Genomic DNA, 17,281 nt, shown 5'->3' with positions numbered 1-17,281 from the left:
TGATTCCAGTTCTCAGCTGATGCGAGTTCATTTGGGCCTCAGAAGAATGTAAAGGGCAGAATTCATGGGGTAGCTCAGGAACACCCCAGACATGCCTCCTTGCTGTGTGGGCTGGGGGGTAGGGGGTTGGCGGCAGTGGATAACAAGCTCCCTAGCTTGTATAGTTTAAAAAAAAAGGGGATAATGATAAAATAATTGGGAGGGATTAAAATAAAAGGACAGTATGCAAGATCACTTTTTAACTACTCGTTTGAAGAATTCAATGATTTTTTGAATGGCGTTCTGCTAACTGGCTCATTTGTTTTCATGACTCTTTCTACAACATGGCGATCAGAAGAAGTTATATAATGTAGTATAATATGATATGGAAAAGATAAATCCAGAAACGTTCTTTAATTTAAATTGCGAAAGCACGACAAGGGGTCACAGGTTCAAACTAGTCAATGGCAAATTTAGGACTGATATTAGGAAGTTCTTCTTCACACAAAAAATGATCAATACATGGAATGGACTCCTGGATAGAGTAGTTGAGGGGAAATTCCTGGAATAATTTAAGAATCGATTGGATACCTCAGTGGGAGAATTTTAGTGTCTTTCTGGATGGATGGATAAAGATGGGCTGAATGGCCTTCTCCATCCATAATTATCTTGTGACTTTGTTAAAATAAGCCAGAAGAAGGGCTTTTCAGCTGATTAAAGCAAAAGGTGCTACAGGGGATAATAATCCGCTCAAGGGCCTAGACATTCCTTTAGGCTGTTTTTAAATGTGGTAAATGGCCGCAGGGAAAGATCCGTGCGCCCAAAGACGGAGGTCCAAGGATTACAATAAATTGGTCCTTGGACCTCACCTAAATATTCAGAGCGAGCTGCCGACTCCTGTCATGCCTCAGAAAAGTCCCTGGGTGAAGGGGGGGGGGGGGGTGGTGGGACGAGGATGATAGTGACTGGCAGCAGCCTGGGGAAGTACTGTGGAGTTGGGAGTAGCAGTCCTGCTCCTGGCCCCACCAAAATATTTTTAAAAATTTGCGGACTTTTTCGGTGGAGGCCACTGGCTAGGCTGCATTCCGATGGGGTCCTGAAAACCTGAGCTGTGCAGGCCTGAGGCCCTTCATTAGCATATTTAAGGGGCCAAAAACAATAGCCTAGGTCGGACGGTTTTCAGGCGTCCTTGGTGTGACCCCAAATTTATCTTTTTTGCACTCGTTTTATGCCTGTAAAACAGGTGCATCTAGGACCAATTTCTATCCTAAGGTCTCCTACTCCAGTATTAAAATGCGCTGCAACATTTTTGAAACATACTGCACAATACTTTAGGAATGCATTTCCAAACCTTGTTTTAAACTGCACTGTCTCAATTCGTCAGAATGCTCATTTTATACGGGCCATTTCTGAATAGGAATATATTTACATCTCAGGAAATTCCATTAAAATATTAAATGCTTCACAGATCATAAATCAAATGTCAAAATAAATAGTCTTTTCCTGCGAGCTTTCTACCTGCGGGAATGAAACTGAAGACAAAGTGAGCTTACATGAGTCACATTCTACTGGGATTCAAGGGACAACCGAAAGGATGAGCTTTATTGGGTTTCATCCTCTGACTTACTCTGGTAATGGAAACTGAAGTAGTGGAAAGTCAGTTCTGAGCATTACAGAACATGTGCTCATTAACCAGGCTTTCATACCTGTGTACAATGCTAAATTCTGAGTTGTCTTTCGGCCATTCTTTCCCTACATGAATGAGGACACCTTCATTTAAGTGAACATACCTGGGAGAGACAGGCTTCCTCTGTGGTAAAGCCAGTGCTATTTATAAACATACCAGGTTCATCTCAGCCATCAGTTTCTGAAACATTTTGTAGCGCTAATCAAATTTTTTTTTTAAATATGCACTGTAGCGGGAAAGGCAATGGATGGGTCAACTGAAGGATTCCCAAGAAATCCATAACTCTCCTGTAAGCATGTAATTGGGTGTAATAAATGCTCTTCAAGGTTAGGCTGGAGTTTTTCTCTTGGCCTCAAACTCTCTCCATTGAAGAATTATTCACAAATGCTTTCCTATCTAATAATTGCTCAACTGAAACAGAAGGATCAGTTAGGGTTGGAAATTTCATTTTTCCTTTCCTGGATATGAAAACCAGTTCAAAGAAAGCATAATACAGACTTATTTCACACTAAAGAGCAGGTTCTTTACTTATTTATACTCACCTTAAATTGTATAGTGCTTAATAGTGTGACCCAGTAAGCAACAAAGCATTGAGAATTAAAAAGCATATTAACAAGAAACATTCACTCTTTGAAGTGCAGGTAAGTCTATACCAATTTATCCTTGAACAAGTTATTAGCTGCAAGTCATTAAGAGGGATTATCATAACAACCCCTCTGAGAAAACAAATCAAAGAGTTATGATTATCATTAACATTCTTTTGCTTTGTTCTGCCCATTTCTATTAATTTTTGAACAGTTTTGTTTAAACATTGCCTTGACTGCAGGGTTAGGTCTTCAACTTGCCACCTGGGTGTAAATGTGGCATTGTGGATCAGCTGCTCGTTCTCGAAAGTGCTCGATTGAAATCAATGGAAATGAAAGTCGGAATGTTTGTATAACAGGTAGCTGACCCACAATGCCAGTTTTACAAGTTAAAAATCGCACCCTTGGAGTCTGATTGTATGAGGGTGCTGAATTAATCTTTACTGAGATATGTTCATTAACCTAATGTTGGTGCTCTAGCTTTCATACCCAATCACTGATGATTATTAACTTCTGATCCTTTGGAGAAGTAGTGGCAGATTGGAAATCAAGTGCTTGTCTATCATTGGTACAAACTGTAAGGATGCAACTCTATTGACTAAGTTTGATATTTAGTTTATGTCCAATGCTCCAGTGATAATCTGGGGTCTAAATCTAGTTCCTTGGTGCAACCTGAGTCTTTTGTCCAGTTAGTGGTCTCATGTGCGAATGACAATTCATTGTGTTCCCTGGTGGTCTGGTAAAGTAATGGAGAGTTCCCCAAGTACCCATTGGGGGCTCCCATCCCCACTGGCACACAAGCCTTGGTTTTCAGACTGCAGACCCGAAGTCAAAAAACCTTAGCCTGGAGATTCCACTAGGATGCGCTGTTTTTTTTCAGCGCAATTCGTCCAAAATCGGCCAAACCAGCGCAAAAGATCGAGGAATTTCATGCGCAAATCACATTCCTTGCAATTTGAGTTTCCATGCTCTTTTGCGCTAGTTTAAAAAAAAATATTGTGCTGGAAGCTGGCCCTGGCAACAATACTGGCCATGCGCAGCAGATTGAATTAATCACCTTGGCGAGTTTCCGCTAATTGCGCCCGTTTGCGGGCTTTCGACGAGGCTCTTAAAATTAAGGGTTATTTTTGGTGCATGGACACTAATTAAAAGCTTTCAAATATAAAAAAAATACTTAATTTACTAAAAAACTGACTACAGTACACCAATGAAACTAGTAAATGGGTCTGTATAGTTTGTTTGTGATTAAAAATTATTTATTTTGTGATTAATCCATTTTCAGTTGTATCAATAAAACTGCACCAGGTTATCACTCTTGGATATATCAAGGAATATTTTTAATGCAAAAAAAGTTTTAAAAAATTACGTTCTGAAACGCAGCCCGATTGCGCTGGTTCATGGAAGATTATACGTTCGGCGATATGCAAATGAGTTTTTGAATGGAAACCTGACCAAAAAAACTCACTTCTGAAAACCAGCGCAATTTTGAGCCCAATTTGCGCCCAGATCACCGATTGCGCCCAAAGCAGAAACTCTACCCCGTTAACTTTGGAGGCTGAGCTAAAAGACGGAACAAAGTTGAATATTCATCCCTGCTCTAGAAGCCAATAAAACAACAGCCGAGAGAGTACTCGCACTTTTTTCTGCTGGTAGGGACCTTCCTGCTGAGCGTCACTACAAACACTCACCTTATTACCCGTGCAGTTAATTCCCAGGCTATTCATGGACGACATCTTCCCATCAAGCCCAGACTGCTGCAACTGCTGCTCTCGTTGCAGCTGTTCTCTCATTTTTCGAGCTTCCTGGATGGCCTTCATCACCGCATCCTGGTCACCCAGGAAGGCTGTTGAATTCAGAGTGGAGAGGATGTCTAGGGTAGGGATAAAATAGCAGTCATAAAATTTCCTAAGAAGGAAATGGGCTGACTTACAGCAAATGGTAGCTTACGACAAAATAAAAATTATTCTGACCCATAAAGGTCCTCTTTTTCCAATACAACTTCCCCCTTGTGTAATAAACTACTCAGCCTACAGCAGATTCCTTTATAAACCATCTGTTGTCAAATTTAAAATATTCAATATGAAAAGTGTACTTTATCCCACAGTCAACATTGTTTTTCTTTCAAAAAAAACTCATTAAAACTGAGGCAAATTTGGATTCAGACGAGAATCTCCTGAAGCTGTTAATTATTAATGAAGCCATTCCTTTCAGTACATTATCTGGAACATTGATTCCTAAGAATGTGCTCCACACTGCCACAACCGTCTCTTGCAAATGGATTCGCACTTTTTAACTAGATGTATTAGACCCTGTATCACTGACCCAATTCAGGTAATAGTAGAGTAGGCAAAGCTGAGAGAGCAGTTAAAACTACTTTCCTTGGCGCTGTTATTTTTCATTCTTGATTTTTTTGTATGTACATCACCTCTTTTCAAATGGTTTTAAAATAACCAATTTTTTTTTTAAAGATGTGAATTACTGAAGTGCGGTGATCTGTGTAGGGATATAGGACTTTTAGGTAATGAATAATGTTTCCCTCCGGACCCTGTTTTCAGTCGCATCAGTCAGGCTTTCTGCTGCTCATCACCCAAAGCCACTAAGCACTTTTCAATTATGTTCGGCGCCACTGCGTTAATCAAAACTACAAATTATTTTGAACTCTGTATTCCAAATGAGGACAAAAAAAAAAAGCATTTAGGTTTTGCTCATTAATTCTTGCCCTTTTTTGACATACAGTAAAACACAATGCTAAAGGTGGGCCATTAGTTGGAGGGGGAAAAATACCTTCCAAGCTTCCAAGTTTAGTACATTCTAGAAACAGAGCAGCAAAACTTATGGGTAGGCAACTTATTTTTGCAATACTGTGATTCATGCAAATGTAACTATTCAGTCTATAGTATAGACAAGACGTACTCACTAGGAATAATTCCTTGATCCCTTCCAGTGGGAAGCTTCACTCGACTATGTAGCCCCAGTGAGTGCAGGTCCCAGGAGTGGGAGATTCTGGAATTAGGCCTAGCTTTTTGTTGAGGGCCACAATCCTGAGAAGTAACTTGATTGATGACCACTCTCACAGAGCTACTATAAAGCTACTCCATTTTGGATTTTTTTTCAAAGCATTTTCCTTTTCTTTCTACCCACAGTCTCTCCTGAATCATGGCTCAAGTATCACCTGAGAACTGGTGAGCTTTGTAATGATGCCCAGAGACACTTGGGGCAGCAGGTCTGCCAAGGCTCGCAGGTGAGGAGGAGGTTGGGTGTGAGCTGGTCCCTGTGCTGTATTATAAGTCTTACTTATATAGACTGGCCCTGCGAAGGGCACAATGTTGCCACACGCTGTGATGCAGCATGAAAAAAATGGATCACTACTAAAGGCCAAGTTATTTATAGATTAGTTCAAAATTAGCAACTGTGTTACTGTGAGTATTGGAAGTATAAGCTGAGTCGCCAATTGATATTTGGCAATTTGATAATTATTCAATCAAATCTGATTACATGCCAGACAATATGACATTTGAATCCAACATGGATTAGCTGTAGATTTCCAAAGCTTTTGGAGTTAAGAGACAGAGACAAGAATAAACAATAATGCACTTTCATTTGTACATGCATTGCTCTTCTGCAGGATATAAGCTATCTACTAAAATGCACTGCTGGTTATGGTCATGTTTTATACAACCTGTCGCTTATGCTAAGGAAAATCAATAGCCAAGCTTGTAATTGTATTAGAGAAGCTTGAATATATGTACAGTATTTTTGATAAAAGTAAGCTGGATCTCATCCAACAGTCCCTGCTTCATCATGGATATAAAGGATATGTCATGGCCAACAGTAGGATATGATCAATCTAATATTAGTTGCTAGTTTAAGAAATCATAACCTCTCTTTGAACTCAGGAAGTGGAAACATGTATGGGGGAGGGGGGAACAGACAGAATGATTTCACATATGCTCTTGAATTGTCAATAAACCTGTTTAATTTAAGCAACAGGACTCTCACCAATGCTTTAGATATCACATGTAAGGCTTACAACACGTCTAACTGTGTGCTAAGTCAGTGGTGGTGGTGCTACACTGGTAAGAGTGAAGGTGATTTGAGGCTATTAACAAGATTAGGTTCAATGCCAGATTTGTTTTTTCTTCAGCACCTGGACCATCTAGAACCATAGGGCTAGATTTGATGAATTAGTACTCTTGGCTAATTAAACTGTACAGGGCCAAATTCCCTGTATGCTTTCTCATGGCACAAAGCTCTGTGCTGAGAGCTCTAATCTGTAAAAACGTTACCCAAAGAGCTCACCCTATTTGGACTAGACTGCACGTTTGATTGGCTGAAAAATGGTCAACAAGCAATACCAAAAAGAACACGTTTACAATTTCAATAGAAATACTGACCACATGAAAACTTCACAATTACAATATCACTACATGACCGCACAAAGTGGAGGAGAAGCATCCGGGAAGGCGCCGAACACCTCGAGTCTCTTTGCCGGGAGCAAGCGGAAGCCAAGCGCAGGCAGCGCAAGGAGCGTACGTCAACCCAAGCACCCCACCCACCCGCTCCTTCAACCACCGTCTGCCCCACCTGTGACAGATCAGTCTCATCAGTCACCTGAGAACTCATTTTTAATGTGGAAGCAAGTCATCCTCGGTTCCGAGGGACTGCCTAAGAAGAAGACTACATGTAGCATCTTGAGCAACACTTCTCTTGTGATGTTAAGGGTACAAAGATTCAAAGGTACAAAGGTTCATTCTCGTTGTGCACTTACCTAAAGATGATCCTCTTCCTGGTGTACCACCCACAGGGCTGGGGATGCTGCTTTTGTTGGGCAGGTTGACTGGACTGGACTTATTTGTGTGGAAGAAGCTCTGGGTGGGTGATGTGGGGGATCGGATGGGCTCTGAAGTCTTGGGCCTGGCTGACAGATTGAGTGGCTGTGCTGCTTCATCCTACGAACGAACCATAAACAAGCATACTTTAGCACATTGAAGATCACATAACAACAATGTGATCTTCCAATCCTTGGAATCTAATCCAAACTGACGTGCACATTTGAGGCAATTGGTGCCAGACCTATTTTAATCAGGTGCCATTTTGATCCTGGTACGCACAAAACTAGTAAACCATTCCTTTTTATTTCTAAATCTATTTGCATACAAATGGATTGTCTTCCTTAAATCACAGAAATAATTTTTGGTTTTAACCTTATTCACTTTAACCTGATTAACTTTAACCTGTTTAAATGAATCGAGCATTGTGATTACTACAGATAGAAAAGATTCTTAGTAGTTGACATTTACATTTCACACATGCATTTAATTTGTAAATAATGGTTGTACTTCATATTAGAAAAATAACCTGGTAATTGGCAGCCAATACAATTTGAGAAGGAAGAGGCCCTGCCTGATCAACTTCCTGGGCTGTTTTAAGGAACCGACATCCCAAATGGATGTTGGACAGCCCCATCATGTAGTGTACCTAGAGTTCCAAACAGCATTTCATTAAGTTCCACAAGAATGGCTGCTGCTCAAGCTGAAGGAAGGGAGTATCCAAGGTGAAACCAGGTGACATTTAGCTGACCGAGATGAAGCAGCGGATAATAGAGGAGTGATTTCAGACTGGGGAGATATGCTTAGGGGAGTGCCCTGATGTTTGTGCTGGGCCCCAACTGCTTCTAATTTACATTGGATTTGCATCCAGAAGTACAATTCAAGTTGGCAAGATCTGCAGATGATACTAAAATAGAAGGGGATAGTTAAGTCTATTAAATCAACCAAGGAGTTACATGGCTTGGTAATCTTGTTTTTAAATTGAGATCATTTAATAAGACACCAAAAAAAAAGAAGTTTGTTAAATCCCAGACCTGCTTTCCCTGTCATTTGTTACCAAGCTCAATGACGTAATGGTAGACAATGGTTTGGTAGTTTGTAAAATGTAGTAACCTCTTATTAAAACACATCCCTCAGGATTCATACAAACCGCATTATAGGAAAGAGAGTGTTGTAGGAAAGAGAAACTTAACTACACACACCGCTAGAGAAAGCCATTCATTACTCACATTATAGCAGTGACCGCAGTATAACAGAGAGCTATGGTAAGCAGTTATTTACTGAAACTGTCTGAGCTTTCTCGTACATTGTAAAGCTAATTGCTTCTTTAAATTGTAAAGTCCAAATTATCAGAGGTGTACTGACAGAAACTACCATTGAAGCAATTTAGAAATATGCCAATGTATATTTACATTGACATAAACAACCTGTACGTTAATGTTATACATATTCTGAGGGGCATCAGTGTTGGGGTACACTGCCGATGGAAACATCGAGAGGTAGATTTTTAACTTTCATCGCTGGGTGGAAACCAGGTGGTAGCGGATCAGCCGCTCGTTATATACCCTGTCCAATTTTCCTTTCCATTGACTTTGGGTTTTCCTCCTGGTGGTGAAAATTAAAATCTACCGCCGATGTCAAGCTCTCTCAGATCAATTACAATAATGGCCAAAGTGAACTCGGGCTGCTCTGTCCAAACACGCCTTATCCTCGGACCTCACAAAAGCACCACTGTGACATTTACATTTCCCATACCTTCTTTACTAAGACAGAGTCAATTTGGAGGGAAAATACAGGGGGTTTTATGCTGTGGGCCTGTTTCCATTAAGAACTGGGTTAAGGCTGTCCCTAACCCATTTCACAAAGGATCCTTTAAGCCAGAGGAGACTTTCATTGCATTGGTGTGTGCTGAAGTCAAACCTTAGACCCTACAGGTGTAAATGGGGTGTTCCCCACTCCAGTGCCACTCAATCTCCCAGCTAAAAGTGTCATTTAGAATAAAGAATTGAATTGATGGCTGCTCCACTGGCTCAGTTGGAAAATGCACTGTCCAATGTAGACCTAAGCCATTTGGACAAGAAAACCTGCCAGAATGTCCTCCTGTGCCTCTGGGGGAGGAAGGGGGAATGAAGCAGGGTTCCTGCTCCTGATTACTATCAAATGACCCCTGGTGGAAAATGTGCTAGTGCGAATGGCAAAGGAGAACCCGAATCAATCTCAGCTACAGTGCTGTGTGTGGTAGAACAGCCTGCTGACAGTCACTATCTAGGCTCATACATGAAGAATGGTAGCTCACTTGGATGAGGTACCAGAAGTTGGCATATTCCCATGAAACTCTAATCCAGTGTAAATTGGAACCTAAGGAGAGGACAGGAGAAAACGGGTGGGGGTGTGTGGAGGGAGCAGTAATTGATGTGTATATTTTATTTTAAAACTCTCATTTAGGATTGTTTGTCTGTGTATCTGCAACAAGAACAGAAAATTGCTCCTTTGATAGTTTCAAAAAGCTGTGGTATTAACTGTGGTACATTGCATAGTTAATTGGAAAATACAGAATAACAAAGACTGAATACAACATCTGATCATTCAGTTGGATGGTACTTTTTACCTCAGGGACAGAAATGGCTCTCTCCTGTAACATTCAAATAAGAAGCTAATTAGCCAATTCCTAAAAGATTTAACTAAAGGAAGGCTCATTAGTCTCTCTCTGTACTTGCCTTTATTTACATAAGCACAGTAATTTTATTATTGTAATGTCAGTGTTTACTCATGTTGACAAATGTAATTTGGAACTAATGCACTTTGCAGTTCTAACTCTCCACTCAACTAAATCTGAAATGTATTCTAACAAGTGTAAGCTAAATATCCAGTTGTGTATTCCTGTGTTCAAACCTGAGTTTCTTTCCATGTATGTGTCTAATTTAACCATTTACTGTAGAACTCTCGCCTCTGGGTTAGAAGGTTGTGGGTTCAATTCAACACTAACGCTTAAGCACATAACTTCGGTTGACACTCAGTGCAGTAATGAGGGAGTCCTGCATTGTTAGAGGTGCCGTTCTTTAGATTAGATATTAAACCAAGATCCTAGTTCTGACAAAAGGTCATCGACCTGAAACATTAACTCTATTTCTCTCCCCACAGATGCTGCCTGACCTGCTGAGTATCTCCAGCATTTTCTGTTTTTATTTTATCCTAGCTATCTGTTCCAGTGGTTCAGGTGGACGATAAATATCCTATGGCACTATTTGAAGAAAAACAGAGTTCTCCCATTTTCCTATTCAACATTCCTCTGTCAACTAACCTGATTACTGTTTGGTCCTTGCTCCCTCCACATCAGAGGCTGATTTTTCAGTCATTATGCCACTGCCCTTCAAAATTCCCTTCAAAATAACTCTACCTTGCTACTTCTCTTCCTGCCTTCAAAAAGCTCCTAAAGCTTTTTTCTTTGCCTCACTTGCCCCTTCCCATCTAAACTTTTCTTATTCTTCTTCCATCTTTCTACCCTATTAAGTGTTCTGAGACAATTCCCTTGATGTGAGGAGTGCTGTCTAAATGCTAGACACAGATTGCTGTCTAGTGGCTTCTGCTGGAAGGTGTACATGGGTGGATGCAGCCAAGATCAGACTCAGCTTTGATGCCCCCATGGTCAAGTGGCCTATTGAACACTTGCTGTCGAGGTTCATAGATGAAGAATGCCCACTTGGGCAAGGCAAGTATGCTGGCACATCTCAACATGAGTCATGTGTTTAGGAAACAAAGTAAGACAAGGGAGGGGGAGAAGGGCATTGAAAGGAAAGGTGCCCAAATTAGGTCCTGCAATAAGGGTCATTGCAACACAGCAGAATGTTGAAATGGAGAGTTTAGGGCAAGACAAAAATGAAAGAGTTCAGTCACAACGGTGTTTAATCACTCTGTCATTTAGACTTTTAGGTTTTAGGGCAACACTTAGGATCTGAGTTTGCCTTTTCATTTACAACATTTTCTGAATAAACAAAATATTTATATCCTTAACAGTTAATTATTTGGTGCAAAAATGTTAACAATAATCTTCAAAAAGTAATTGCTCACCTTGTGGAATGCTCTTTATAATTGCATCATAAATCTCCAAGTGTCTGAAGCTTTGGGGGCATTATTTAAATATTAGTTATTTTGCTTCGTGCGCAACAAAGTGAGGAATAACACCTCAATACTGACTTTAATAAGTTCGATTTGCATTTTCAGACCTGAACTGGGGACAGCTTTGTGCTGTATGTTCAAGCCCACTGAGAACTGGATAGATATGTATCCAAACTGATTGGATCTTTACCATCCTACAAGCCCAACTTGGATCAATTAGCTAGCTCAAAAGTCTTATTTAGCTTCAACTATATCCATTCTGCTCTGATCTGTATTTGTTTTCCTCTCTTTCTCACTGATAACTCATGAGGGGAGTAGATTCTGTATGAGGCTTCAGCTAGCTGCAGGAGTGTTTACTCTTAAAATGTTTCTTTCCTGCTTCAATTATGAGCATATTAGGTGATGTTGGTCTTTTCTACTTAAGTTAATTTCAGGGCTGTGCTCATACTTGGAGGCTGCTGTTTTAACTTCTCTTTAAGCAATTGTCAAATGGCTAAACTTTTATAGTGCTATTGCAATCGAACTGAATGAACATAAAGTTACTCTGAACTGGTATATCAATTTAATATGCATTGTGTACCAACCACATAATAGCCAATCACATGAGCATTTTTGAAATTAAGATGAAATCATTTCAAATTTGTTTCAAATAATTCTATCTACCTTCCTTTCCTGTTTACAAAAATGACACATACACTATGCAGTGGGAATTGCAACATGTTCTGGGTTTTCTATGGCAGTTGTCAATGTTATGTTATAACATTAAATAACTTGCATTTATATAGTGTCTTTCAAGTCCTCAGGATATCCCAAAGTGCTTCACATCGATTAATTATTTTGAAGTGTAGTCGCTGTTGTTATGTGGACAAAGAGGCATTTGGATTCTGTCTTCTTTTGCTGTTCCTTCTCACTATTTCAACATTGCACAGCACTCCATCTAGAGGCTCAATTAAGAAGTGATAAACTCACCCTAGCAGTAAAGGCAGCCAAGGATTTCTGATCAGCAGTTGAGTGCTCAACTGTTTTAACAATAGGTGTATCTAATATTGTGATACCTCTGCTTTCTGCCAATAAGCTGTGCATTAGTGGTCTACTGTAAACCAAGGATACTGCACAAAACATGAAGATCTATGTACTCCTAGGTTCAAGGAAATGTCAATTACAAAAAGAAACTGACCAAGGTTGAAGATCAAAGATATGATACATGTTCTGTAGCTAATTTGATTACCCTTTTGATATTAGGCAAAACTTTCCCTCAGGATATTAAATAAATGTGATAGGGCCCATGTTTGGTACATTGGCCCAGAAATTCGGGTCTCCACGGGTGAGTACACACGGGGTACTCACCCGTAGGCCCAACGGAAGTGTCGGTTTTATGCATGCGCGGGAAACCGGCACTTCCATTCCCTTAAAGGAAGCGGTTCAGAGGTCAAACGCGTACGCCGGATGGCAGCGCATGCGCATGGAACTTATTTTTTTTTGCAGGTTTCTCCGGGAGGATAAGTCTCCAGGAGTTGCTTTTAACAAGGTAAGTGGTGAATTAATTAAAATTAAAACATTTTTTCCACAGGTTTGTTATTTTTAAATACTTTAAAGAAATGAAAGTTTATTTTTAGCCCTGTTAGAAAATGTAATTAATTTTTTAAAAAATTTAAATTATTGTTTAAAATAGTTATTTTATGTAATTTATAGTTATTTTAAAAATGTGATGTTTTTTAAAAATGTATTTGAAGTTTTATTGATGTTTTGGGGCTTATAGTATTTATAGTTTTGACAGCTCTTCCTGTCAATTTTATGAATGGGCATTTCCCTGCTACCATTGGCTCTCCATGGCCCACGTGATCCCAAGGGACGCTTTGAACTAACTGCGCCCCTGGGATATGCAAGCACTGCGCACCGGCAGTTGGAGCAGGCCCAGGATCGGAATCCCACGCGGGCCCACAGCTCAACGGCCGGCGCGCTAGGTAAGTGCAGGTCGGAGGCTTACACCCGCAGGAAGCCTCCAACCCGAATTTCTGGGCCATTGTACATAAGCTTTGAGCTCAATGGAATGAATGACCTTTTTCTTTTTCTGTTGAATGCTTTCTTTTGTCTCAGGTGTCAGCCTTGGCTCAGTGGTAGTCCTCGCACCTCTGAATCAGAAGGATGTGGCTTCAAGCCCCACTCAAGGTACTTGAGCACATAATCTAAGCTGACATTTCAGTGCAGTATTGAGGGAGTGCTGCACTGCTGTTTTTTGGATGAGGCATTAAACTATGGTCCTGTCTGCCCTCTCAGGTGGACATACAAGATCCCCTGGCAGTATTCAAAGAAGAGTAGAGGAATGCTCCAGGTCTCCTGGCTAATATTTAGCCAACATCCTTAAAAAACATTTATCTCATTGATGTTTGTGGGACCTTGCTGTGTACAAATTAGCTGCCCTGTTTCCCTGCACTGCAACAGTGACGACACTTAAAGTATTTCATTGGCTGCGACGTGCTTTAGGGCATTATAAAGTTGTGAAAGGAGCAATATAAATGCAAGTTCTTTCTTAGCTCTCACATCAAATATTATCTTTACCTGCCAGGTTCATCATATCTCCCCAAATATTGCATATCTACCCTCATAAGGTCTCTCAAGTTCCTTCGCCTGTGATGGTAGAGTAGTTCAGCCTATGGACAATCCCATACCTTCAGCTAAAGTAGCTGTACAATCAGTTGACTGCCGATGGCAGCTTTTTCCCTTGCCTTTCTCTCTGACTTATATAGAATTACATAGAATGTACAGCACAGAAACAGACCATTCAACTCAACTGGTCCATGCCAGTGTTACACGAGCCTCCTCCCACCCTTCTTCATCTAACCCTATCAGCATAACCTTCTATTCCTTTCCCTTTCATGCATTTACCTAGCTTCCCCTTAAATGCGTCTATGCTATTCGCCTCAACCACTCCTTGTGGTAGCGAGTTCCACATTCTGGGGAATCATTGCTGATAGTCTCTATGCTTCTAGGACCAAGGAAATATAATCAATGGAAACCAACTGGCCAGGATGGAATAGCAGTAAGGTAAGGATGTAGATGAGCATTTAAAACCAGGGTGGGGGGGGGGGGTTAAACTAACTTGGCAGGGAGATGGGATACGGAGTGGAGCTATAGTAGGGGGTGATGCACAGCCAAATATAGAGGAAAAAACAAGTCAGTTTGGAAGGCAGAGCAAATATGTAATGGCACAAGGGAATATGGCAAGACTGGATGGCATTTACTTTAATGCAAGGAGTCTTGCGAGTAAGGCAGATGAATTGAAGGTGTTGATGAACACATGGGAGTATGATATTGTTGCTATCACAGAGACATGGTTGAGGGAGGGGCAGGACTGGCAGCTCAATATTCCGGGGTATAGAATCTTCAGGCGAAACAGAGGTGGGTGTAAAGGAGGAGGGGGTGTCGCAATATTAATCAAGGAGTCAATTACTGCTGTGAGGAGGGATGATATCTTAGCAGTTTCCTCTAAGGAGGCCATATGGGTAGAACTTAAAAACAAAAGGGGGCAAGCACTTTGCTGGGAGTGTACTATAGGCCCCCAAACAGTCAGGGGGAGATAGAAGAACAGATAGGTAGGCAAATCTCAGAGAAATGTAGAAATAATAGGGTAATAATAGTAGGGGATTTCAACTTCCCCAATATTAATTGGGATAGTCAGAGTGTGAAAGGCTTAGAGGGTGCGGAATTCTTAAAGTGCATCCAGGAGAGATTTTTGAGCCAGCATGTAGAAAGTCCTACAAGAGAGGGGGTGGTACTGGACCTAACTCTAGGAAATGTAGCCAGGCAAGTGGCAGAAGTGTCAGTAGGAGAGCATTTTGGTGACAGTGACCATAATTCGGTGAGATTTAAGGTAGTCATGGAAAAGGACAAAGATTGACCGGAAATAAAGGTTCTCAATTGGGGAAGGCTGATTTTTATATGATAAGGCAGGATCTGGCCAAAATGGACTGGGATCAGCTAATTGTAGGAAAATCCACATCAGAGTAGTGGAAGTCTTTCAGAAAGGAAATAGAGAGAGTACAATGCCAACATGTGCCCGTAAAGGTCAAGGGTGGGACCAACAAGCCCAGGGAACCTTGGATGTCAAGGGATATACAAGAATGGATTAGGAAAAAAAGGGAGGCTTTTGGCAGAAAAAAAAAAGGACTAAAAACAGTTGAAGCCCTAGATGAGTATAAAAAGTGCAGGGGGGTACTTAAAAAAGAAATTAGGAGAGCGAAGAGGGGACATGTAAAAAAACTGGCGGGCAAAATAAAGGAAAATTCCAAGGTGTTTTATAAGTATATTAAGGGCAAGAGGATAACCAGGGAAAGAGTAGGGCCCATTAGGGACCAAAGTGGCAATCTGTGTGTAGAGCCGGAAGATGTAGATCAAATCAAAATCAAATCAACTTTTATTGTCATTGTTAGTGCACAAGTGCAGTACAACGAAATGTAGGCTTGCGGCTCCCGAGAGTGTACATTTGGATTAAGACATTTAAACATTCAACATACATTTGGCTTGTAGTATATTAACATAAATATAACCATAATAAAGTGCATTGGCAGATGTGCAGGCTTTAGAGTTTATTTGTGGAGTTCAGTAGGATGACAGCCCTGGGAAAGAAGCTGTTCCTAAATCTGGTCGTACGGGTGCGAAGGCTTTAGAGTTTATTTGTGGAGTTCAGTAGGATGACAGCCCTGGGAAAGAAGCTGTTCCTAAATCTGGTCATATGGGTGCGAATGCATCTGTAGCGTCTCCCAGATGGCAGGAGGGTGAACAGACTGTGGCTGGGGTGGGTAGGGTCTTTGATGATGGACCGTGACCTCCGTAGACAGCGTTTCTGGTATATGTGCTCTATGGTCGGTAGCCGGGTGCCGGTAATGCGTTGGGCAGTTTTGACTACCCGCTGCAGGGCTTTCCGGTCATAGTAGTTACAGCTGCCATACCATACTGTGATACAGTTTGTCAGGATGCTCTCTATAGTGCAGCGGTAAAAGTTAGAGAGGATCAGGGGTGACAGGTTACATCCCTTCAGCCTCCTTAGGAAATATAGGCGCTGCTGGGCCTTCTTCACCAGAGAGGAGGTGTTGAGGGACCAGGAGAGGTCTTCCATGATGTGGACTCCGAGGAACTTAAAGCTGTCCACCCTTTCCACCACAGCCCCATTGATGTGGATGGGGGGGGTGACTTCCGCCTTTGGACTTCCTGAAGTCCACAATGATTTCTTTGGTTTTCTTGGTGTTAAGGGCCAGGTTGTTCTCGGCGCACCACTTCACGAGATGCTGGACCTCCTCCCTATAGGCTGACTCATCGTTGTTGGTGATCTGGCCTACTACCGTGGTGTCATCCGCAAACTTGACGATAGTGTTGGAACCATTAACAGCCACACAGTCGTGGGTGAAGAGGGAGTAGAGGAGGGGGCTCAGCACACATCCTTGTGGGGCCCCCGTGTTCAGGGTCAGCGGGGGGGGGGGGGGAGGTGTGGTTACCTAATTTGACAGACTGGGGTTTGTTTGTTAGGAAGTCCAGGGTCCAGTTGCAGAGGGAAGTGTTCAGGCCAAGAGTTTGGAGTTTGGTGGCCAGCTTGTTGGGGACAATAGTGTTGAATGCTGAGCTGTAGTCTATGAACAGCATTCTGATGTAGGTTTCCTTACCATCTAGGTGATTCAGTGCCGAGTGTAGAGCAGTTGTGATTGCATCCTCCGTTGATCTGTTTGCACGATAGGCAAACTGGTGTTGGTCAAGAGAGGCAGGAACACTGGCTTTGATGTGGGCTAAGACCAGTCTCTCGAAACACTTCATTATGATGGGTGTGAGTGCGACAGGTCGATAGTCGTTCAGGCACGTCACAGCCGTTTGTTTTGGCACAGGAATAATGGTAGCGGTCTTGAAGCATGTAGGGACTACTGCCTGGGCCAATGACAGATTGAAGATGGCGGTGAAGACATTCACCGCCATGAGGTTTTAAATGAATATTTTGCATCTGTGTTCACTATGGAGAAGGACGATGTAGGCATAGAAATCAGGCAGGGGGATTGTGATATACTTGAACAAATTAGTATTGAGAGGGAGGAGGTGCTAGC

General features: G+C 41.6%; 1 protein-coding gene across 13 annotated transcripts in view; it reads right to left on the bottom strand.

Annotated features, from left to right (window-relative positions):
* Positions 1–17,281, bottom strand: part of sox6 (SRY-box transcription factor 6) — a 640,702-nt gene that overhangs the window by 61,331 nt on the left and 562,090 nt on the right. For all 13 annotated transcript variants that reach the window (XM_086007882.1, XM_086007877.1, XM_086007883.1 and 10 more), the window contains 2 exons: positions 7,019–7,199; positions 3,939–4,120 (listed from right to left, as the gene is read on the bottom strand). In XM_086007882.1, the coding sequence (XP_085864008.1) occupies positions 3,939–4,120; positions 7,019–7,199 (363 nt within the window). The remainder of the gene's footprint in view (positions 1–3,938; positions 4,121–7,018; positions 7,200–17,281) is intronic.

The sequence above is a fragment of the Somniosus microcephalus genome, chromosome 15, assembly GCF_052327205.1.
Source record: "Somniosus microcephalus isolate GS21.2 chromosome 15, FLI_Smic_1.0, whole genome shotgun sequence".
In the NCBI taxonomy this organism is placed as follows: Eukaryota; Metazoa; Chordata; class Chondrichthyes; order Squaliformes; family Somniosidae; genus Somniosus; species Somniosus microcephalus.
This window is presented reverse-complemented; position numbering and strand designations above follow the sequence as displayed.